General features: G+C 40.4%; 2 protein-coding genes across 10 annotated transcripts in view; one reads left to right on the top strand and one right to left on the bottom strand.

Moving 5' to 3' along the window:
* FARS2 (phenylalanyl-tRNA synthetase 2, mitochondrial) overlaps nt 1-10,171 on the bottom strand; it is a 582,942-nt gene extending 572,771 nt beyond the window's left edge. For 4 of the 9 annotated variants that reach the window (XM_090269833.1, XM_090269835.1, XM_090269836.1 and 1 more), the window contains exon 1: nt 9,594-9,746. The gene's annotated coding sequence lies outside the window, so the exon portion shown is untranslated. The other 5 variants (XM_090269837.1, XM_090269841.1, XM_090269834.1 and 2 more) reach the window with 3 other exon arrangements.
* LYRM4 (LYR motif containing 4) overlaps nt 9,997-25,276 on the top strand; it is a 151,145-nt gene continuing 135,865 nt past the window's right edge. Inside the window, exon 1 of the mRNA XM_090269843.1 lies at nt 9,997-10,657. Coding sequence (XP_090125969.1) covers nt 10,572-10,657 — 86 coding nt within the window. The 5' untranslated portion in view covers nt 9,997-10,571. The remainder of the gene's footprint in view (nt 10,658-25,276) is intronic.

Here is a 25,276-nt window from a genome sequence, read left to right as displayed (position 1 = left end):
TAGTTTTGTTTTTGGTAAAATTTGGGTAGCATGCCTGCTTCATTCAATTAGTATGAGAACCAAGTAAGAAAGTATGTCAGATGTCTTTGCAATGCTTAACAATGGTTAGAAAATGTTTGGAAAGGAAGAGGACTCTAAGCATTGTCTGTGACCCTGAGGAAAACCTAGTACATGAAACTCAGGACCATATAACACTGACATATGATCATTCTTCCTTCTCAAGGGAGCAGACTGAGTTAACAGATTATTACTGTCTTAATCCAGGTAACACAGGGCTGCAGCTCTTTCCCAAAGACAGGCTACAAAGCTGCAACAGAGAAGACTAAGGGAAAAGTCTGCAATTTCCTGCTCTGAAATGCCTGATTGCTTTATGTTCATATTTGTATTCAGAAGCTTTCTTTTAGAAACCCAAACAATTATAAGATTGTGATTAGATATAACCATGCATCCACACTTTGTCTATCCAGTGAAACAATAAAAGTAGAACTCTTCCCTCCCTCCCACATCTTAGAACAGCCAGCTAGTCAAGCAGAGATTCAACCCTAAAGCACAAAGAACCCTTTTGTTGCATTGCACCGCACCCACCCCCAATCTCCTGTTGCAGATGAAACCACAACAGACTGGGGATCCAGAGAGATCCAGACTATTAAAGAAACAAAACTCACAGAACAATATACAACGAGTGTTAAAGAATTGTACACTTGAAGTCTATATAATTTTATTAACCAGTGTCACCCCAATAAATTCAAATAAAAAAAAAAAAAAGAAAGAATCCAACCTCTGGGCAGAGGGCTGCAAAGATACAGGGATCCTTCAGGGAATAAAAGAGAAGTTAAGTCTTTGATGAGCTCCAGACTCTTGATTCTTACAATATCTATCTCTACAAACAAAACAATATATGCCCTCGTCATGAGAAGAAGGCCTCCCTAATATTGGAAGATCCTAAAACACAAGGGTATACAGTACAGATTAACATTGTCACCACAAACTACTGTACATACGTCCCAGTTTCCCCAAGACAGTTCAGGTATGTCTGTGTCCCAGAATAATTATTTAATAGCACCCACTTTCAGTGATCTCAGTGTTCTGGTTTAGGAAATAAATTATATAATCACCGAAATGTTAAATGATTTACCTAAAATGATACAGGAAAGCTTGAGACAGCTGTGAAATGTAACCAAATTCACAACACCCTAGTCCAGTTTTCTCCCTTACATACATACCACATACATACAGCATTTACAATCATTTCAAAAATGTATGGTAAATCTCTCAAGAAACAGTAAAACTATTACCAACAATCTAGGATTACAGCCTGCTGAAACTAAAAAATTTTATTTAAAAGCATACCCATTGTAAGTCAGTAACTTGTGTCAACAATTCTACGACCTCTCCAGAGACTAACTACATACTCTTTTAGAAAGAATATGGAGATTCTAAATGCAATTTTAAATAACATGCCTGGTAACCAAACCTGTTAAAATGAGACTCATCTCCATGCTTCCAGGGTTATTCAAAACACAGAATAAAAATATTCACTACCAGGGGCTCTTCACGTCAAATTAGAAAAATAATGTCAATACAGCTTGTTTTAAGATAATATAAAATTGTAGGAGAATAAATCCTAACACAAGAGAAAATGTATCCAAAATACTTAACCACTTTTTTAAAGAAACTGCCAAGATGCTTGCTCAGTTAGTATGCTAAGGACTACACTATTCCCTGTTGTAAAATCTAAACTTAAACCATAACCAGGAGGAAACATTGGGAGGGAACAATGTCATCTGAACAAATGAAACAAACTGCTGTGGCTGAAATCTCATGTTACCTAAAATTGGTGACAGTGGTTGGAACAGGAAGATGGAGGATGCAGAAATTTAAGGATTTCAGTCTTCTTTCACTCAGTCACCCAAGACATGTTCACTGAACGCCCACTAGGCACTACAGCTACAGTAACAAACTATTCCCTGCCCTCTTCTCATGGGAGAATCCAACATGAAACCATTAACTTACAATTACGCAGGTATATAATTTTTAAATATAAAAAGTTAAGGTAGCCCTGGCCCGTGTGGCTCAGCTGGTTGGAACACTGTCCATAAACCAAAAGGTCACAGCGTTGATTTCTGGTCAGGGCACACGCCTAGGTTGTGGGTTCAGTCCCCAGCAGGGGCACGTATGAGAGAGAGTCGATGTTTCTCTCCTCTCTCTCCCTCCCTTCTCCTCTATCTAAAATCAGTAAGCATGTCTTTGGGTGAGGATTTTTTTAAAGTTACGGTAAAGAATAAAATGCTATATAAAAAAATAATACAATAGGAAAGGTTAAACTGAGGCTACGGAACACCTTGCTGAAGATGGGACAATAAAGCTGAGTAGTGACTAGTGAAATGAAGAGTATGGGAGAAGATTGATTATACCAGAGAGGAATCTTCATGTACAAAGGTCCTGGGGCAGGGCTTATCCTGTGTGGACACATAATCAATTTCTATAAAAAAAATACATGAAAATATCACAAACTGCATAAAAAATGACCTTAAATTAACAAGTGTATGTACTAAATTCCAAATAGACTTTTGACAAGACTGAAGCAATGAAACTCTATTTCTGACACTAAGTCGAGATGTACTGAGCTGCCTGATAGCTCAAATAATCATGGGTTAAGACAGAAAGATATTTATTTTTTACTTAACATGAAGTCTGGATGCCTCAGTTCCAGGGTTCACGCAGCAGATCAGAGATGTCAGGGCTTTGGGTTGGAATCTCGTGAGTTCTCTTGTCCTTTCCCTCGGGTTTTTTCCTCAGGGCTGCAAGGCGACTGCTGAGCTTCAAGCGTTAAAGTCATAAAAGCTCAGGCACAGGCACTTGTTCCAAGGTGCTCCGAGACTTGAAACAGATAACGATGCCCCTTCCTCAAAATGACGAGGAAAGAAAGTATGCTGCCTGGTAAGCTTTCTTCTACTTCATGACTTCTCTGTTTTCACTTTCCCCTGCACTCCAGAATTTGGGGAACCATTATAAAGATAATTCTCCCAATGAACATATCTCATTAACTGACGCTAACTCCGCATTACTGCCTGTCAATATTATTGTAATCCATTTCACACAAGCCAGGTTTTTATTACTCTTAAATATTATTAGTTAACTCAAGCTCAAACTTACACATATAGGACACAGGTTTGCCAAAATGAATTGCTTCAAGTCTGCTCAACAAATAAATTTTTATATTAAAAAGTTACAAAATATTAAATTATATAAAAGTAGAGGAGTCATTATAATGGTAAAGAAATCATGAATTGTTTAGCTTCTGTTGGTAATAACATTCTCCAATACAGAACTGCAATGGACTCAATGCTTATGTCCTCCCAAAATTCATATTAAAATCATAAGTTAAAAACCAATGTTAAGAGGAGATAAGAGTTTTTTAGAAGTGATTAGATAATGAGGCTCCTAAGAAATGGGATTAGCGCCCTTATAATTAGAGGCCCCACAGAGATCCCTTGCCCCTTCCACCACATGAGGACACCAAGAAAAGTAGAACCTCTGTGAACCAGGAAGTTCTCACCAGACACTGAATCTGCTGGCACTTGGACCTTGTATTTCCTAGCCTCCAGAACTGTGAGAAATAAATTTCTGTTGTTATAAGCTACCCAGTTTATGATACTTTGTTATAGTAGCCCAAAGACAAGTATCAAAGACTGTGAGATAATAGGAAAGATAGATAGATAGATAGAGAGAGAGAGAGAGAGAGAGAGAGAGAGAGATGATAGATAGATAGATAGATAGATAGATAGATAGATAGATAGATAGATAGATAGATAGATAGACTGGTTCCAGGCACAGCTCCTGAACCTTTGTAATTTCCTAAGTGATAAGAATACTAGGAGCATCTCTTGTTCTGATATTTGTCTTCGACCCCTGACACAAAGTTCTTAAACCCTTGTAAATTCCAATGTAGTAAGAGCACTAGGAGGATCTTTGATTTAATGAGGTAACTGGGTGGGCTCCTGAACACCAGAAAGAGCCATGATTAGAAGCTTAGAATTTTTAACCCAGCTCCCTACTTCTCTAAAGAGGGAAGAGGGGGCTGGAAATAAAGTTAATAACTGATCATGCCTACATGAGGAAGCCTCCATAAATCCCAATAATATGGGGTTCAGTGTCCACATCAGTTAAGACATCCACTCCAGGAAGGTGATGCACCCCAATGGCATAGGGAAAGAAGCGTCTCTGATTCCCAGACCTCATTACATATACCTCTTCATGTGGCTGTTCATGCATCCTTTATCATGTCCTTTATTAAACTGGCAAATGTGTTTTCCGGAGTTGTGTGAGCCACTCTTACAAATTAATCAAGCCTGAGGAGGGGGTCACAGGAACCTTCAATTTGTAGCCAAATTAGACAGTTGTGGGTAACCTAGGGACCTACTACTTGCAATTGGCATCTGAACAAGGCAGTCTGGTGAAATCTGATGTTACCTCTGGGTAATGTCAGAATTGAGTTGAAATTTAAAACACCCAGCAGGTATTGCAGTGAACTGCTTGATATGACGGCAAAAAAACAAACAAAAATGTGGTGACCAGAAGTGAAGTGTTCTGTGTGAATAATAAGGAGAAACACAGGAGAGAAACACACAGTAAGGAATAACTTGGTTTTTCCTTTAGACAGATTGTCCTTCCAAGAGATCAGTTCACTTCACAGAACTCAGTATTGTATATCTTGAGACAGCGACAAAGTGTTTTGCCAGTGATGATCAAAACACAGGCAGTTTATTTCTCAACAGTCAATATTGAGAATCCTACATGTTTTCTGTAAACAACCAATTGATCTGGACAAACGAGATGGCAGCTATAACACCCATTCAAAGAAGCCAATCAGTACTCCAATTTTATCTTTAGAAGAATTACTGAAATGAGATGTTTGTGAAGTGCCCTACAGAGCTTCTGGAAGAGAAGATTAGCTCAATAAATAACGGCTATCATTATGATGGGTAGAGCTTGTCTGATTAACAAATCATTCTAAAATATCCAGACAATATAAAAACATTAGTCCTAAAATTTACTCCTCATAACTAGTAAGAAAAAGAAGAATGAAGGTAATCTGCAACAGAATATTACCATATACCACACTGTAAATGAATTCTCATGTTGGTGTGCATTTGTACTAAGAAAAGATGGTTTCTTTCCTTTAGAAGGCAAAGAATTAATTTGTTTTTTTTTTGTTGTTGTTGTTTTTTATTTTATTGATTTTAGAGAGAGAGAAAGGAAGGAAAAGAGAGAAAGAGAAAGGAACATCAACTTGTTGTTTCATTTATTTATGCATTCATTGGTTAATTCTTTTATGTGCCCTGAACAGGGATCGATCCAGCAACCTTAGTATTTGGGGACAATGCTCCAATCTATATTGAACTACCTGGCCAGGGCTAGAAGGCAAAGAATTAATTTTAAATAGAAAGATCCTCTAGAAGTAAGTGACACTAGATACACTTTATCAGTCTTATTGTTGCTGCCCACAAGAGAACCCTTAGCCTCCAACCAATGAAGCATTCTAACTTTCTCAGAGAACAGATTTTCTTAAGATGATCTGAAAAGAGCTTCCACAGAAATGTGAGTCTCAGAAAATCCCCCAAGAGGTAATGTCTCTCACACACACAACCAGACAACCTAAAAAAAAAGGCACTAAGCCTTTTCAAAGAGATGTTACAGAAAAAATATGTAAATTTCTTAAAAGACTAAAAATCTAGCATAAAAATCAACATTTGAGAGTCTCTGTGAATTTATAATAGTTCCTATACAAACCAGTTAGCTTTACAAATAAGTCAGAATCCAGCTAAATTAAAATTCAAGTATGACTAAAATTTACCCATGTTATTCAAGGAAAATTAACAAACTTCAGATTCCTGAAGCTGGCACTGAAGACTTTCTGTCAAACTGTAGCATCAGTTAGACAGATGACCTCCTGGGCCAAGGCCCACCCGCACTGCTTCCTAGCTGTATAACTCTGGCTAAATAACCTCACCTCTCTGTTCCCCTTCCCTTAAATGCAGGTATGTTAACAGCTTTCTCATCAGGTCCAAGAGACTCACTGAGATCACAAGGACTCAGCTGGTATCCACCCACTGTATTTCCCAGTACTCACCCTCGTAGCTCTCCTGCTCTAGATAAGGCCTTTCCACATTCCCTAGGCCAAGGTTATTTTTCCCTAGACCTCACTCAGACCATCTCTCCTTTACCCTCTCAAGGGTGAACCTGCCTGCAGTAGCTATCTTACCACCACACTCACGCGTCCAAATCCTATAACCCACTTCAAGACCCAGCTCAAACCTAAATCCTCTCAAGCTCAATATCAACACTACCTCTTCCATAAAGACCCCTTCATTCCCACAGATCAAGGTTTCTCTAGCCTGGATTTATTCAATCCTCTGGGGATTTAAAAAAAAAAAAATTCCGGAGGACTGGGCCTCAGCCATGCATTGTTGTTCTGAGGTGTGGCCCAGGAATCAGCTATGACGTGACCTCTTCATGCTCTGAAACCCCTTAACACTTCATAAGTACTTCCCTTGCAGGACTTCATACCTTCTACCCTATATTTTAATTACATACAAATTGTATTTAAACTATAACTCCTGGAAAACAGGATCAGTATTTGATTTATATCCTCAAGCATCCACAAGAAGAGTGACTTGAAATACCAGGCTGGTCAACTATCATGGAATGTGGAGGCAAAGAAAGAGAATTTTAGTGCTCATCAAATACACAATTCAAAAATATGGTTTGAAACAAAAGCCTACCACACACACACCAAAAAAAACCTAACACCTATAGCTCAGATATTAACTTCTGCTTGACTTCTGTGATCTAACCAATGTATAATATGAAAAGAAATAACATATCCCCAAAACAGAAGAAACATTATTTAAAAAAAGCAGGTACAGGGCTAACCATGTCTTAAGTCTCATCACACATCTAACTGCTTGAAATTCCCTGAATTCATCATGCTCCCTTGTGCTCCCATGCTTTAAATGTACAATACAATCTCTAATGTACTATTGTACATTCTTCACCTGGGTCTTATTATTCATTGTGAAAATACCTTCTATGATGGAAGATTGTCCCTTAGGTCAAAATCTACTTTAATGTTCCTTCTCTGTATTCCCCTAACACTTGATAATATTACCCCTAATCATAGCACCTGTCAAAAATAAATTATTACTCTGCTTATCTAGGTCCCTATTGGTTTCTGGGAGGGGAGGGAGACTCCCATCACTGTAACTCAATCATCTTGTATAATGTATGGCACTTACGAAGTTTTCAATAAATGGTGAATGAATAAATGAAAGCATGAATAAGGAAAGAAGTTGTTTGTTCACTTGTAAAAATGAGTGAGTTAACCTCGAAGGTCTCTTCCAGCTTCATAAGTCTACTAGAATGAAGAATCAATAAAATCAAATGACAATTATGTATAATAAAGACTTGGACCCATGTTTGGAGTTTAATGATTTCTAGATCATAGTATCACAAGTTGATGATTTATACAAGATTTTCTTTACACATCATTTTAATATTTAAGCCTAAAGACAGTAAATTGTTTTTACATTTATTTTGCTTACTATGGTTAGAGAAATTTCTCTTTGAAATGCATTAAATGTTCATTAACAATCCTAATTTTAACTTAAGGTAATATATCATTTTACATTGGTAGGGAAAGAACTATAGATATTTCATAACTATGGATAGGTGACTATTAAGAAAATATTTAATTTGAGGCCTAAATGGTAGTTAATGAGTCATAACCCAAGAGAATACTCAGCCCAGAATAAATGAGTATTTAAAAGACATATCAGTAAGGTCCACCTAGCTTCTGGCCCAATTCCACTTTCAACCTCATTTCAACCTCAGATAGAGCTAATATTGAAAATAGTCATCTCTGCAATGAAAATGTATTAAAAGTAGAGATTTGGCTTTGGAATTTGATCATTTTTATTCATCTTCCAAGGCAATGATATATAACATATGGTAAATTATTTCAAATAAAATAAAAGTATTTTTGTGAGGACTTAGCTTACAGTCAACTGGGAAACTATCACATTCCTAACCTTGTGCCAACAGGTGATTAGGCTATCCAAAAAACTTAATTTTATATATTTATTTGGAAAGTCTTATTTGATTACAACAAAGTTGAAGTCATTTAGATACCTTAATTATACACATTAATGATTAAATTGCTTGATAATTACACATAAACAATTATTGTATAATTATCCCAACTTCATTTTCTAGATGAAAGTAAAATATAATAAAATAATGCAATCCCCACTATTTTTAAACAAGGTAAAATAATTTTTATGTTTTTTCTTCTTTGTTGGTTTTTTCTGTCTTTAACTTGCATCAACATTGTAATTTTCTATAATAATGTGCATTTCCCTTGGGCTTAAAGCCTTTAAGTAATGCCAAAGGATAAACTCAAAATATTAAAAGCCCTTTCAACAAAAACTAAGGAAAGACTTGCCCAATGATGTGATCAACCTACGAGAGTGACAAAAGTTAGGCTACTCCATAAAAAAGCCTACTTTGAGACTCACTGACATACGAGATCTTTAAAAAATCAGACAGGAAGCTTAAAAGGATTTAAGTATTTTCCCTTCCATGCCTTTTTAAAAATGCCATTGCAGTCTAACAAGTAACATAACAAGTATACATATACGGTTAATTGTGATAAGGTAAAAGAAGTGTTCCCTGCCCTTAAAGTTCCTGAAAATACGAGTTTGCTTTGACATAAAGCAAGTGTCACTTCAAAACCAGATAATCAGCCCTGGCTGCTGTGGCTCAATGGATTGAGCATTGGCCTACGAAACAAGTGTTGCTGGTTCGATTCCCAGTCAAGGCACATGACTAGGTTGCACACCAGGTCCCCAGCTGGGGGTGCCAGTGAGAGGCAACCACACAGTGATGTTTCTCTCCCTCTCTCCAAAAATAAATAAACAAATAAATAAATTATTTTTTTAAAGAAACAGATAATCTTAAATAGATGAAACAAAGCCATAATTCAGTGGTTGGATTAAGAAAGACGTTAGTGTAAACATTTTTTGCAACCTACAAAGTTATCGTTTTATGTATTTTGGGGCAGAAAACTGGCTCTTCCTAACGTTGATTACACACAGGAAGATTCCAGAGACACGTGCTTTGCAAACACAGTAACATGAATTAGATCAGGATTCCCTGTGCCCAGTCCTACGTTCAAGGACCAGAACGACCAACTTTACCCACCATGTTACACATGGTAGTTCAGAAAAGTTGACGTCTTCAGAAAAAAGGCACGGGAGAAACTCAGTCATGCAAAGCTTCAAGAGAAAATCTGCAAAGCGACAGAGTGCTTGGATCCCTAAAGTTTGCCCAATTAATCACCCACGCCTACAGCCCAGGCCACCCCACATTTAGTACCCATTCATTAAGTGACAAAACTCTAAAGGATCGTGACTCAAAAGCAAAACTCCGAGAACTGAATACCCAACAAAGGGGAAAAAAACCATGGCCAATTAACTCCCTACTACACCAACCGCCCACGTCGCACCCCACGCGGCAGCGAGATGGGCACTTACCCACCGCTCGCCCGGAGGCCCAGACCTGGGGTGTTTAAATTTCGGAGCGCGGTAGGCTCGCTTACTTTCCCAGCGAAGGTTCTTACCCCTACCTCAGAGATCCGTTCGGAGTATGCTGGGCGCTGCCATTTTGACAAGAAAGCGGACGTTGCCCCCGAGGGCCCTTACCCGGTAGCCCTGAGCGGAGCCGGAGCGCCAGGGAACCATTAACCCGTGGATTCTGCGTCCCGATGCCGCGGTTTCCGAGTTCAGCGAGTTGCCCCCATTCATGGCCCACTGATAGAGAGCAACCTTAGCAAAAAGACCCTGGAAATCCCACGCGGCCTCTCAGGCAGCGCCGAGGGCGACCTCAGGGGGAGGGGCGGGCATCCGCAGCCAGTGGGAGGCTCCGCAAGCCAAGCGCTCAGTTACTCGGAAACCGCGGCCTCACGCCCAGCGGAGGTGCAACCTGGCGCTGTGCTGACAAACAAATGTCCTCGCCGTAACCCAGGACTTTTCTAGCGAAGGCATTCTTTGGCCGGCCGCACGTTCTCAGTGCTCGATTCTCCGACCTCTTCCGTTCCGGAGGAGGGTGGCGCCATGCACGAGCGACCCCCAGGTCCCATCCCCGTGGCTTAGTTCTGTCTACTCGGGGCCTCTCAGGCTTCCCACCCTCAGCCCGCTCCCAGCGCTGCTACAAGCCAGAGTCTCCTTGGGAACACGCGAGCAGGACCGCCTTCCTCGTGGGCACCTCCCCCTTAGTTGCCCGAATTCCGCCTGCGCCTGCCTCCCCAAGCAGCGAGCTGCGGGGGCGCGCCGTCCGCAGTGGCCCGAGGCGAGGGCGGTAGCTGATCCCATGCTGAGGCCAGACTCGCTAGCGAGACGAAACCCCACTGCATTTTATTTAGTTCGTGGTTTTGCACAGGCTGAAATTTTGTGGTTGGTTTAAAGTCGGGACCTCCGCAAAGAGGACCCACTTTTTTTTTTTTTCTTTCCAAAATGGCAGCCTCCAGCCGTGCGCAAGTGTTAGATCTATACCGGGCGATGCTGAGAGAGAGCAAGCATTTCAGCGCCTACAGTTACAGGTGACTCGACGGGCGGCGGGGGCCGGGAGGTCCGGGGTGCTGGCTGCCCGGGAATGTCTCCGGGTGCAGGGAGTTCTTGACCCGCGCCGGCGATCTCGGAACGTGACGGAAAGGCTCCGCCACGAATAAGCGTATTGCCGGCGAGCGTGGCCCTCTGGAACCTCGCGGGGATAAGCCGGGGACGTGCCCTTCATTGTGTCAAAGATAAATCTTGTGAGGTACCCCCCCACACCAAGTCGGATACCGTGGTTAGTGCTCTGGGAGCATGGTTAATGGTGTGCTTCTGCCATAGGAAGGATGCGCGGGAAAACTGCAAGTGCTTAAGTTAGGACCAGTTTGTTGCGTATGTAGAACTTCCCACAGAATTGGAAGAGTTGACAGAAGTGACCAGTCAGTAGCACATGTCCACAGGCTGAAGGCTCGCTCTACCCACTGTTCACTCCCTAGGTGTGTTAATTAGCCATTTTAGTTGCAAGAATCAAATCCTTCTACTTGGGATAAGTGGTGGCAGCGGAAGTGAGAGGGTTGGAAGGACACACAAGTAGCAGTAAAGGAATAAAGGTCTCACAAAAACTTAGTCGCTGAAACGTTTATCGTGGCCTCACCAGATGGGGACCCAGCTGTTGGCATCTTAGCAGCGGGAGAATAAGTCTAAACTCTTAACATCTTCAATATAGCGAGCAACTTCTTCCATGCCTGCCGCATTCTCCTATTTGCTCGAGCCCCTTATTCTAATTCTTTTCTCTGTCTTTTGTGTACTTAGGAGCCTCAGCTTTCTCTTCTGTTTCCTTATAACTTCTGACCCATAATTGCGGTGTGTTTCTTGTGACTTTTCTCCCTGCATTCTTTTACATTTGGTATCTTCTAACTACCTAATTCTCTCTGCATTTGAAACATATTCCCAAAGCAAGAATCTGATAAGATCAGCTCTCACTTTTGGTGATTGGTCTGCTTGTGGGTTGGACTTCCAGTGAGCAAAGCCTACCCTTAGACCAGACCTGATCAGGTAGTGCCCCTTCCCCCTTCTGTATGAGCTCGCAAGCCCTGTGATGGGTAGACTAGTACAACCTTAGCTATCCAATAGAACACTAGACCTCTCAAGCAGTGACTGTCTAATTTTTAGCTACCTGCATGGAAAGGGAACTTATCCTAACATCTAAGTCACACTGATGAGATTAATACACACCTGGTCAGTTAGATATTTCAGGGAATACATGGTTTTTCTTAATGACTTTGGCTTTGGAAGGTAATGTTTGTATATAGTAGTAAAATTAACCAAGTACTTAGCACCAAGAACTTAACCAAATCTGTTGAAGGAACCACAAAATCTGCACATTGATAAGTGGAACCCAATCATTTTCACCAGTTGGAAAGAGGATTTTTGTCATTTAAATTTACTGAGAATAAACAAGAACTGGGAATCAGCACACAGGTCACACACTGAAAAGACAGGGAAGATCTGGGAGCACATGATAGAAAACTCAAGTGGAAGCCCTCGGAATATAGAACCATGGACAATTCACTCAAACCCAGTGTTTCAGTTTTCTTGCTTGTAATATTAGCCTTGTGTACTAGGTAATCTATAATGACCCTCCCATTTCTAAAATTCCATTTGGAAATGACTTATGAGCCATGTGGTGAAATCTACATAGAAGACTTAACTTTTTTTTTTAATGTATAAATGCCAAGTCAACGGGTAAACTAGAGAGTCATTCAAGGCTGTGCCTGGTAGGCAGAAAATTGAAAATGAGTTTCAGTATGAGCCACTATAAGGCAATATACATTTAGAAAATAATTGTTCAAATTATACTTTGGGTAATGCTTTTGAGCTCTATTTATTATCCTCATATAAATGTATTATCTAGAGGAATGTGGAAATCATTTTATACCATTTTCTGAAATCATGGGCCTAAAACCTGAGATCCCCACTAACACTTTAACATGTTTTGTGAAATCATTGACCTAAAACCTGAGATTCCCTCTAAAATTTATCTCAGGATTTAAAAAACTCCTCATAAAATATGTCCTTTTGTATTAAGGCTATGTCTTGGGGCTTTCAAAGATAATCCCTCACACCTACACTCTTATATTTGGAATACCTTTTAATCTTCCTTGTCCTGAGTTTGTCCTCTTCCTTTGAAAATCGGTTCAGTCATAACCTTGGGACAAAAGTTTTCCTGATTCTTTTCATTCCACAGCCCCCAACGCCATCTAAATCAGTTCTGTTCCTATGTATTCTCTTACTTAAGCGCTTCCAAAACAATCTGAAGACTTCTTTGCCCAGTGCCATATCAGACCCTGGAGATAGAAAGATGAGAGCTTGGGTTTAGCAAGGCACCTACCATCAATGACTTTTGTTTTACAAACCTCAATGGGATGCACTTAATAGCAATCATTTTCTCAAACTGTGTAAGTGCTAGGACAGTCATGCACAGGTTGTAGAATCAAGAACGCTTCCCAGAAGATGACACTGGATCAAAGGCACGAAGCAGCACAGTATGCTCAGATAATGACAAAGAGTAGAATACTACTAGAGAGTAAAGTGTGATTCAGGGGGTAACAGAAGACAAGACTGAGTTTGGAAAGGGTCACATTTTCAAGGATCAAGGGGCCATGCTAAGGAACCTGAAATTTATTCTTAGTTAACTAACAGTCAATAAAAAGCTTTAAGCCATAAAGTGACATGGCCAAATTTGTACATTTGGTAGATCACTCCAAAAGCAATGTAGAAGATAATTTTGAGGGCTGAATACAAGGATATGGGAGATGGTTACAATTACAATGTGCTAAGGAAAGATTAGGGCCCTAGTGAGGGCAAGAATAGTGAGAGAGAGACATATTTGATTGATTAGAAAGTAAAATTGTTGGGACTTGAATGATTAGATTCAGGGATAAAGGAATCCAAGCAGAATTTAGAATGACCACCAGGTTACCAGTTAAGCTGAGACACAAGAGAGGTTAATGGTAAAAGTTGTGCCATTAACTGATGTAAATACAGAAAGATATCAGAGTGGTGAGACTTAAATGAGATAATTCTTGTTAGATACTTAGAATTGTGCCTGGCACAAAGTATGCAATAAGTAGAATGTTATTAGTAGAATTAAAATCTTAGGTGAAATTTCCAGGAAGAGTATTTAGAGCAGTAGGTCTCAACCAGGGCAGTTTTATTTGATAATGTCTGGAGACGTTTTTGGTTGTCACAACTTGGATAAGAGGATACTTCTGTCATCTATTAGTGGCTAGGGATACATATCACCTGGGATAGCTATCAGGTTGGTGAGCCTAAAATGTTGCATTTTGTTTGCAGGTATTGTTAACAAAATGATTAGGCATTTTTTTCCCCAGTAAAAAATTTTCCCTCTTTTTTAAGTCTTGAAATGCATGAGTATATTATGAGGAATCAAAAAAACCATACAATTCTGTTATAAGCAGCCAAATGAGAGTTTTGTTCGCCATAAAATGTTGAACAAATCATACCTCTCTGTGAAAACTGCTTTAACTTTCTTATTACAGGCTATGCAAGAAGACAAAAAAGGAGGAGAGAGGAATAAAAGAAAAAGACTACATTGATACCTTGGCTAACAAAGATAATTTGTTCCACAGTCACATTCGTTAGCCAAAACATGATTTTGCGTAGATTTCTATAGAATATCATTTAATCCATTCTGGATGCTGCCCACTATTTAAAGATAAGTTTTATAAAATAGTAAAAAGCACACTATAAAAGGGCAAAAACTCACCAAAGGTTGAGATGAAGCACACTATAAAAGGGCAAAAACTCACCAAATGGATGAAGGAGAATGGAAACTAGAATGAAGAACTGACAATCTTTACACCATTACGGTACATTGTCATCAAATATGAAGCAGCTTATGTTATCAGGCATCTCACTTCTCACTGTCTCTAATGTAAACAACCCAGTCCGGTTGGTGGGTCTACCCTATGTGATGCGGTCAGCTCATTTCTTTGTCACACACATACAGATGGAAAAGACAAGCTCCTGGAATGGCCTGACCATTCATGTTTGCTCTGTATGTTAGCGCACACATCCACTAAAACATTTGTTAGCTGAGTCTGAAAACAGTGAAAATAATCTTTGTTAGCTGAAAAACTTGTTAGCAGGGTCACTCGTTAGCCAGGGTATCACTGTACTGTTAATTTTCTAACTTCTCAAATTGTGTCTTAAATTTGTTCTGAATTTATTGATATAGCCTGTGGCACTCTTTTAGAACTGTTGTTACCTGGTTCCTTCTTCTACATAGCCCCACAACAACTAGAAGCAATTCATTTGTGTCAAAGGAAAAGTTTCTCAGACTTCTGAAAGATAAGTTATCCATTGTCAGTAAATATGCTTTAAATTTTGTTTTTAATTCTTTATTATGCTGTTACAGTTGTCCCAATTTCTTTTCCCTTTGTTCCCCTTCACCCAGTGACACCCCTCCCTCCAGTTGTCCCGCCCCCTTAGTCCATGCCCATTGGTTGTGCGTATAGTTCTTCTCAACATCTTCCTGTCTACTCCACTCCCTCCTAGTATGCTTCTTAATTCCTGTACCATCTCCCTCCCTTTCCCCCCTCCCCCCTCCCCACTGACCTCCCCCCAATATGTTCCCGATACCTATGATTCTTTTCCCACTCTCATTGCCTTCTTAGTTTGACTTTGTTTGATTCCCTAGCTTCTGTTGTTGGTTGTTGTGATACAGTTTTCATTTTATTCTTATAGTTTTGATCTTCTTTCTCCTAAACAAATCCCTTTAACATCTCATATAACAGTGGTTTGGATCTAATGAACTCCTTCAGTTTTACTTAGTCCTGGAAGCACTTTCTCTGCCCTTCCATTCTGAATGACAGCTTCGCTGGATAGAGTATTCGTGGTTGTAGGTTTTTGCTTTTCATTACTTTGAATATTTCTTGCCAGTCCCTTCTTGCCTGCGGAGTTTCTCTTGAGAAATCAGCTGAGAGTCTTATTGGGACCCCTTTATACATAATTCTCTTCTTCTGTCTTGCCACTTTGAAGATTCTCTCTTTATCCTTAGTTTTTCAGATTTTGATTATGATGTGTCATGGTGTGGTTCTCCCTGGGTCCAGTTTTTTTGGAACTCTCTGTGCTTCCTGGACCCGTAAGTCTGTTTCCTTCCCCAAGTTAGGGAAGTTCTGCTTCATTATTTTTTCACATAATTTTTCAATTTCTAGTTCTTCTTCTTCACCTTCTGGCAACCCTATGATTCGGATGTTGGCCCGCTTATAGCTGTCCCATAGGTTTCTGAGCCTCTCCTCATTTTCCTCACTTTTCATTTCCTCTTTCTGCAGTGGTTGACTGTTGGTTCCTTCCCTATGTTCCGATTTGTTGATTTGATCTCTGGTTTTCTTTCCCTCACCACTAGTTTTGTATGTGTTTTTGTTCATTTCAGCAGGACTAACCTTCATTCCTTCCTTGTCTTGTTAGAGATCTGCTGTTAGGTCTGTAAGCTTTCATATAACCAAAGCTCTGAACTGTGCCTCAGGATATTTCCTATCTGCTGATCTGTTAGATCAGATATTTGCTGTCTGGTCAGCTGCGTGGCCAAGATCTCTATCATGATCCCTGCCATCCTGACAGTTTTGTGTTTACCTTTGCTTCCTGGGCGGGGCTGTCACACCTCCTACGCTATAGTGGGTGGAGCACCATGCACTCATCACTACCGGGCAACCCTTCTCACCACACCATGGTGTTTTGTGTGGGGGCGGTGGTCCAAGATGGATTCTTGCCGTTTACTCTCCACTGAGAGATGGGAGCTTCTTCCTCCATCCCCACACCCTCTGGCCTTCACAGTCCATAATCCAAGGCAATGGGGGTCTGCCTTCCCCGGTGTTGGAATCGCGAGCTGACGGGTCTGGTCTGCAGCCAGGGGTGCTCCTCAGGCGTTTCTCCTCTCTTTTAAATACCAGTATCTGTGCTTACCACCGTCCCACCGCCCTCACCGCAGCTGCCACAGCCAGCACAGCTTGACCTCTCCACCCCCGCTTCACCCCTCCTACCCATCCGGAGGAATACCACTTCTTTATAACTTCATACGTTGGACTTCCATTTATTTTCTGGAACTTCTGGTTATTTCTGGTTTTGCGGTAGATGTATTCCTTCTTAGTTGTGAAGGGAGACAGAGAGTGTCAGTCTTGGCCGGAAGTCTATGCTTAAAATTTTTTTTTAATTCTCTTATAGTTTTAACTTCTGTCATGTTGAGTGATAATGGTTTTGAAAAATAAGTAAAAAATTGTAGTTAACTTAGAGAAGAAAACACTTAAGATACTCAGCAGCCTAAAGTTGTTGGGAAAAAATAACATTATTTTTTACTCTTGACAATAGAAGGAAGTGTTAAATAATTAGAGCCCTGGCGAAGTGACTGTTGGTTGGTGTTAGGTTTGGCAGGATAAGAGAAGAAATGACAGGAGAACAGGCCAGCTGCAAATAGGCAGGCTAAAACCATAGTGGCGTCAGCCCTGAATATCAGCAAGTTAGGGATTCTTAAGGGGTGCAAGAGTTGGTGGGACATTCTGCAGTTGACTCTGGGGGAGTTGGTGGGACTCTACAGAAAAGAGTTGGCAAAACTCTGCAGAGGGGAGTCGGCGAGACTCTGCAGATGGTCCAATGGGCGAGTTGGTTCTGAAAATATAAAAGTTACTAAATTCTTGTCACCAGACAAAGATATCTTTGAAGAACATAGGCAGTCACTTCTGACACAGTTACTGTGGGGGCAGCAGATTTATGGGGGCTTGCCAAAATTAGACCTGAATTCCCAAAACCCAGGTTTTATGCCTGAGAGTTGGAGCTTCGTCCCATGCACCAAAAAGTTGCAGGTTTGAGCCCTAGTCAGGACACATACCTGAGTTATAGGTTCTATCCCAAGTCTGGGAGACTATGAGAGGCAACCAGTCAATGTTTCCCTCTCACATAGATGTTTCTCTCTCTCCTACTCTTCCTTCTTCTCTAAAATCAATGAGCATATCCTCAGGTGAGCATTTAAAATGATGATAATAAAAATTAGATCAGTGTATCATGCTGATTTATTGAGTTTAGTTTCTGAGTTTTCAGTTTGCACTAATTCTATTTATACTTCACTTTGGCCCCCTAAAACATTTAAAAATTTTATAAGAATACATAAAATAAAATACAATAAAATAAAATGTTATAATTAAAAAATAATAAAGGAGAGAATCAGGGCAAAGAGAAAAATAACAGCAACAGATTAAAAAGTGGAGAGTAAAGTTACTACAAAATGCATTTATAAGTATACAGAACTTTCTTAAAGTATCTAAATTATCCTGTGTTGCAGTAGAGTAATACTTTTTTGTAAGGTGCACTTACAAAACATTCTATTTTAAAACTGCTGTAACGGGCATCGTAGAAAATTGACTGCCTGTTAATCACTCACATCAGTATCTGTATGTATACTTTGTTATGGAGAAGTCATATCCTATTACTTCTGTTTTGTGACCCTATTCCTGACACTGTCCTAGCATTTATTTTCTCAGTTAACTGGTGCCTAACCAATTTAGGAAAATTCTAACTTTCAGAAATAAAACCAAGCTGTGAATTTCTAGATTTAGCAAGATTGAGATAAATTAAGGTGGATTCTCCTGGTTTTTGCCTGGATTAATAATATGAATGCCTTCTTTAGCTGGTCTCTACCACCCCTGCTCTAAGACGCAGATTTAAAATCGCCACTTATTACTTAATGTGTCATCTGGACATCTTGATTATCTGTCTGGCTTTATAACTACTCAGTAAACTCAGATATTTTGAAGTGTAAAAAAAATAAAACAGCTCACAGAACTTACCTTTTATGACAAATAAAAGAACAAACATCTCAATGACTTTATGCTAAAACTTCCACTTGTTATTTTTCCCCTTTTTTCTGAACTAAATTGCTTTAACTGTTGTTTTCAGTGTTATGAATGAGAATGAGAATCATGAGCAAGATAATTATGATTTAGAAAGATGTCTGGCCTTTTAATTAAGAGACCTTAGTTCATTCCCTGGCCAGTGTGGCCCAGTTGACTGGAGCATCATCTCATAAACCAAAAGGTGTTGCATTGGATTCCCAGTCAGGGCACATACCCAGGTTGTGGGTTTCGTCCCCAGTCTGGGCACATTCAAGAAACAACAAATCAGTGTTTCTCTTTCACATTGATGTTTTTCTCCCTTTGTCTCTCCCTCCCTTCCCCTCTCTCTAAAAAATCAATAAACATGTCCTTAGGTGAGGTTAAAAATAATAATAGAAAGGTTTTTTTTAAAGATACCTAGTTCAAATTAGAGGTTAACTAGCTACTCGCTCTGTAATCTAGGTATAAATCATTTACTCCCTGGTATGTCATCTATAAATTGACAATGCTAAAGTTACAAAACTTTCTAGTAGAGTGTTTGGTACACAGTAGGTACTCCAAAATTACTTCTGTGTTTCAGTGGATACAAATAAATTAGTTACTACATAATTATCTCTAATACCAGTTAGTCCAGCTGCCAAAGTTTTAAAATTAGCAATAGCTAGCAGTCATTTAACAAACTCAATTAAACTTGTTGAACCACATTCTATACCAGGTATTAGCAATCCAAATAACACTGTAATATATAGTTTTGGTACAATGAGGTTGGTGTGAGCCTTTATTCGGCAATCATTGTTGAGTACCTGCTATGTACCAGACCCTTTGCTCCTTGCTGGAGATACAGAGATTAATAGAATATGATCTTTGCCAAAGAGGAGCTTGCAGTTCAGTGCACAGAGTGATACACTCACTGACAAATAAATAAATGTTGAATTAATAAATAGATATTTTATTACAATGTGGTAGCAATGTACTGACAGAATTGAATAGCCCGTTGTGGGAACAAATAGGAGGGGTAACAGAGCTTGACCTGGAAGGGAACTGAGTCTAAGAAAGGAATGGTGACTAACCTGAGCTGTAAAGAATAGTGTAATTATTGGGTATAAGGAACACCAGCAGTTTGGTAGTTTGGTGTCAATGATGGCAGGTAGTGGGAGAAGATAGTGCTAAAGAGAAAACATAGGAAGGACCATAGATGACAGGGAGCTTTGTATGCTATGCCAATATGCTGGAACGTGTTTCTAGGTAGTGCAAAACCATTCAGGTGTTTTAAGCAGACTACAGATACAACTTTTAGCTAGATCTCCCACCCACCCCACCCACCCTTACCCCCGCCAAAAAAAGAAACCAAAACTGGAGGCCAGTTAGGAGGTAATTGCATTAGTTCAGTTCAGTCAAAAGATGGCGAAAGCCTGACTGGAGCAATGGTAATAGTCATGGAGAGGTATATTGAGAAATAGAAATAGCTGGTCTTAGTGATAGCTTGAATATGCTGGATTAAAGAGAATGGCTCAAGCTTAATTTAGGATCATATAATTGGAAGGGGGGAGGAAGTGTTCACATATCAAGGACAGTGCCAACTTGATACAAAGATGACATTTATTTTTAGAGAGAGGCGAAGGGAGGGAGAAAGAAGGAGAGAAACATCGATGTGTGAGAGAAACCAATTGGTTGCCTCTTGTACATGGCCCAACCAGGGACTGAACCCACAACTGAGGCCCGTGACCTGACCAGATATCAAACTGGCCACCTTTCACATTGTGGGATGACACTCAACCAACTGAGCCACACCAGTAAGGGCCAAAGAAGACATTTTCTGTGAGTCTGTGTGCAGTGCTATAGCTTCCGGAGAGCATCTGAACATTTCCAGCACAATTTCAGAGCACTCTTTGGCCCTTCGTGTTAACTTAATCTGCAGTAGTCTACATGCTTATCGCACATTTCTTTCTCTAGTTATGTATCTTTTATATATTATGCTAGTTAATTGATTGTATCTATTCTCAGAGTAATTGTTTTAGTTAATAGATGGTTTCTACCCTCATTAGTTGTCATTAATGCATCTCTTAGTCTTATATTTATTTTTTTGTGTCTGGGGCAATTTTAAAAGTAGGTTTAGTACTTCTCCTTTGGCATAGTTTATTTAAAATTACTCATCAATTCATTATAATTATGAATATTAACTCTATAGCACAATTATTCATTTAATGTTTTCATACATTTCTTTTTGGCTGGCCGCATTTTGAGAATAAATACAAATATTTTCCCTATATAATTATCCCTCCCCTGATCTCATCCCTAAGAGTGATGTTATTTTAATCAGAAATCATTTCTATGTGCAGAAGCATTTCTTACCTAAAATCCTCTTTGCTTGCTACTAAACACAAAGCTAAGTTAATTGAGAAAATTGTTCACTGAGGCCAGATTGGAGTGAGAAAAAGCCATTGGTCCTCTATCCTGCTTCAAATGTTTCTTATTCATTCACTTGGCAAAGTCTGTATTGAGCACTCATTGTGTGTTAGAGGTTAGCATTCTGCTTCTTTCCTTACCAGACTAAGGATGAAAAGTTTTCAGCACTGTGGTGGACTGCTAAACTTCTGGAGATACTGAAATATTAAGTACAGCTTTTATTGGCAACTTAATGCTTTAGCCTGAAACTTGAAACTCTAAAGAAAGGAATTCCATGATGGGTATGACTAAATTAGAGCAGACTGATCAGACAGCCTTGTGTGAGGGACATTCCTCACAGGCTCTGCCCAATCTAGACCCCAAATCCTGAATGCAGCATTCAGTCTCAGCACCTGGTTTTTAGGCAGCTCTCCTTCCCCGTATCTGAAAGACTTCACTTGACACTACGATTGTATACCTAAAGGTATATCCATAATCCCCAGGTTTCTGTGGGTGGCCCTTACTCTTATTTCCCCTCTTTCTCCTTTCCTTGTAATTTTATTACAATCCATGGTTTCTGCTTTTTTTAAATTATATTTTATTGATATGCTTTTACAACTGTCATGATTTTTCCTCCTTGGCCCCCCTCCACACAACACCTCCAACTTCCTCAGGCAATCCTCCCACCATTGTTCATGTCCATTTCATATAATATTGGCATAATGAACTCCTTTACTTTTTTTCTTGTCTAGGAGGCTCTTTATCTGCCCTTTGATTCTAAATGATCTTTTCTGGGTAGAGCAATCTTGATTGTAGGACCCCTGCTTTTTGTGACTTTGAATATCTTCTTGAGAATCCCTTCTAACCTGCAAAGTTTCTGAGAAATTAGCTGACAGTCTTATGGGTATTCCCAGGCAGGTAACTAACTGCTTTTCTCTTGCTGCTTTTAAGATTCTCTCTTTATCTTTAATCTTTGGCATTTTAATTATGTGTCTTGGTGTCCACCTCTTTGCATCCACTTGTTTAGGACTCTCTGTGCTTCCTAAACTTGCATGTCTATTTTCTTCACCAAATCGGGGAATTTTCTTTCATTGTTTTTTCAAATAGATTTCCAATTTCTTCCTCTTTTCTCTTCTTCCAGCACCCCTATCATACAAATGTTGGACCTTCTGAAGTTGTCCCAGAGGCTGCTTATACTATCCTAATTTGGGTGGGATTCTTTTTTTTCTTTTTCTTGTTCTGATTGCTTGATTTTTTGCCTCCTTATGTTCCAAATCATTGATTTGATTCTCTGCTTCATCCACTCTACTATTGTTTCCCTGTAAATTGTTCTTTATTTCAGTTAGTGTATCCTTCATTTCTGACTGGATCTTTTTTATGCTGTTGAGGTTCTCAAGTGTTTTGAACTCTGCATCTGACAGATTGCTTATCTCCACTTTGTTTAGCTCTTGTTCTGGAATTTTGATCTCTTCTTTCATTTGGGCCATGTCTCTTTGTCTCCTTATTTTGGTAGCCTCCCTGTGTTTGTTTCTATGTATTAGGTAGAGCTACTTTGACTCTGTCTTAGTAGTGTGGCCTAATGTAGTAGGTGTCCTAAAGGGTTCAGTGGCACAGCCTTCCCTATCACCCAAGCTGGGCACTCAAGTTGTGCCTTTCATGTGGGCTGAGTACACCCTCTTATAGTTGAGCCTTGGTTGCTCTGGGCAGGTCAATGGGAGGGATTTACCCAGGTCAATCAGCTGCAAGGACTGGCTGTGACCACTTACCACCAACCTCTGCCCTCTGTGGAGGATCAGCTGTGCAGGGGCAGGGTGGTGGTGCTCCGATGTGGTCTGTAGCTGTCCACAGGGTGCACTGGCCCTGTTGTTTCCCAGGAGGTTCAGGGCAAGGTCAGCTCCCCTCTGTGTTTTACCTGAAACCACCCTGCCTGAGCAATAAAGCAATCTGAGGTGGCTGCTACTTGTGCTGGGCTTGGAGATTCCCAGGTAAAGCCAAACTGTGAGTCTAGGCTGGCTGCTGCTAGTGCTGGGCCTGGGGCTCACTGAGGCCAGATGTAGCTTGTTTGATAGGATTTAGGAAGTTGTGAAGCATGAGCAGAGACCAGCCATACATATGGAAAAGCCCATATTTGAGTCAGGCGGAGTCTCTGGGGCTCTCCAAGGCAAGTCAAACAGTATTAGCCAGGTTGATGGGGTCTCAGATATGGCACCAGCTTGCCGGCTCTGTCAGGGGAGGGTTTAGAAAAGGGGCAATGGCCTCAGCTTGCCTTGATGCCAGACACTTCAGTTTCTTCCTGCATGCCACTGGTGTCTTTCAAGCTGCTACCCCTGTGCTGCAGCTCACTCAGAGGGAGTGAGTCTGAGTAAGTAAGTGTGTGGGTTCTTTATGAGAAACTGCTTGGACTCCAGAAGTTTCTTCCATTGACTCAATCTCTTTCTGGTTTTTGTAGCCAGAAGTTCGTGGGGACTTATCTTCTTGGCACTGAAACCCTGGGCTGGGGGCCTGGTATGGGGCTCTGGGACTCCTCACTGCTGACATATCCCTTCCAATTTTTTAAACGCCACACGTGGGTGAGAAACCACTCGTTTCACATCTGTGCCTCTACTACCAGTCTGGATGAATGTGGTTTCTTTAATTCTGTGTTGTCAGACTTCCATTCAACTTGATTTCCGACAGTTCTGAGTGATCGTGGTTCTATTTTTTAGTTGTAATTTTGATGTGGTTGTGCAAAGAGGCAAGTCATGTCTGCCTACGCCACTACCTTGACTGGGACTCCACAGTCCATGGTTTCTATCACCCACCTCTAAGTGGGCTCCCAAGTCTCCAGCCCAGGCCCCTGTTCCGTGCTACAGAGGCATTACTCTCTTGCCTCCTGCAAGTCCACCTCAGAGATTAAATAGGCAACTCACACCACATCTAAACCTGCCACACCTAAGCTGGCAACTCATTATTTGTCCCAGGTGCCTTTGTCCCTTTACCTTTCTCTTTGCTCTTCCACATAGTCTGCCTGGATACCTCTTAGGCCCCTACACTGCTCTTCATCCCCACTACCTTAGCCCAGACTATCAGTACCCCTCACCCAGATAGCTGTTTCTGTGTTCTGCTGCCAGTCCCCTCTGTACTGTGTTCTCCTCAGTATGAGTTTTCTAAAATGCAGGTAGTTGACTTTTTGAGCTCAGCACCCAGCTATGTGTAATGGGTGGATAATTTCTGTGGGAAAGAAATACAATTTAGAGACTTTGTATGGAACAGAGCCAAGATTTGAACCCAAGACTTCGACTTTGACTTCACAATGTATATGCTCTCGCCCAGCCTCTCTGCCCCTTTGCTTAAAATGCATCAGAGGTGCAACCTAGTTGGTTTGGCTCAGTTGGTTGCAGCTTTATCCCGTACACCAGAAGGTCAGTTTCTATTCCCAGTCAGGGCACATACCTAGGTGTCGGATTTGATCCCTGGTTGGGGAGGCTATGAGAGGCAACCAAATGATGCCCCTCTCTCTTTCTCTCACCACCCCCCACTTCCTTTCTTTCTAAAAGCGTTGCAAAAAAAAATGTCCTCTGGTGAGGATTTTTTTAAAATCCATCAGAGGCTGTACATGGTTTTTGGAATAAAATTTCTTCTTCACTTCCATGCCACTGTTCATGTTCTGCTTCCTCTCTTCCAGTCTATTTTTCACTTCAGCCAGATCAAACTTCTCTCATTTTTCAATGGTTCCACATGGCTTTAGGCCTTAATGTTGTCACGTATTGATTCCTGTGTCAGAAACACACTTTCCTCCCTTTATACAGCAAATTTCTAATCATCTTTCAAAATTCAGTTAGTAGACCAACTCCCCCACTCATCTGACTGCATGCTCCAGGAGGTCGAGAACGGTGTGTGTGTTTGCACACCATGATCACCCTAGCATCCAAGCCAGGCAAGGGTGGGTGCACCAGCATGTGGTGAATCGATGGATTGTATTTATTGTGGCACTTCCCTTGTTTTCCAGGTGCCTTGTTAATTCGGCCATGTTAATTCTCCCATCACTCTTGCCTCTTTTTTTGCTAGACTGTCATCCCTGGTCAGTAGGCACAATGTTTGAATCGATTTTGTTCCCTTTACAGTTTTACACTGTAAAAGCATAAGAACTGTTGTATGAGTGAATGCTGTGTGTATGGGTAACCGCTTATTAACAAGTATGAGTGAAAAGATTTTGGTAAAATAACAAAGGGGACCATATTTAGGGCACAGACAGTCACATAATTTTTCTCTTCCTTTTCACGTATCTCTTTTACTAAGAAGAATTTTCAAAGGTCAGAAGAACCAGTGTATAATATATGGAGAAAAATAAACCTCTTTCTTTTAATTAATTTAAACTAACCAAAATGCAAAATAACG

The sequence above is a fragment of the Furipterus horrens genome, unplaced genomic scaffold, assembly GCF_987537825.1.
Source record: "Furipterus horrens unplaced genomic scaffold, mFurHor1.1.pri manual_scaffold_3, whole genome shotgun sequence".
NCBI classification, from domain to species: domain Eukaryota; kingdom Metazoa; phylum Chordata; class Mammalia; order Chiroptera; family Furipteridae; genus Furipterus; species Furipterus horrens.
This window is presented reverse-complemented; position numbering and strand designations above follow the sequence as displayed.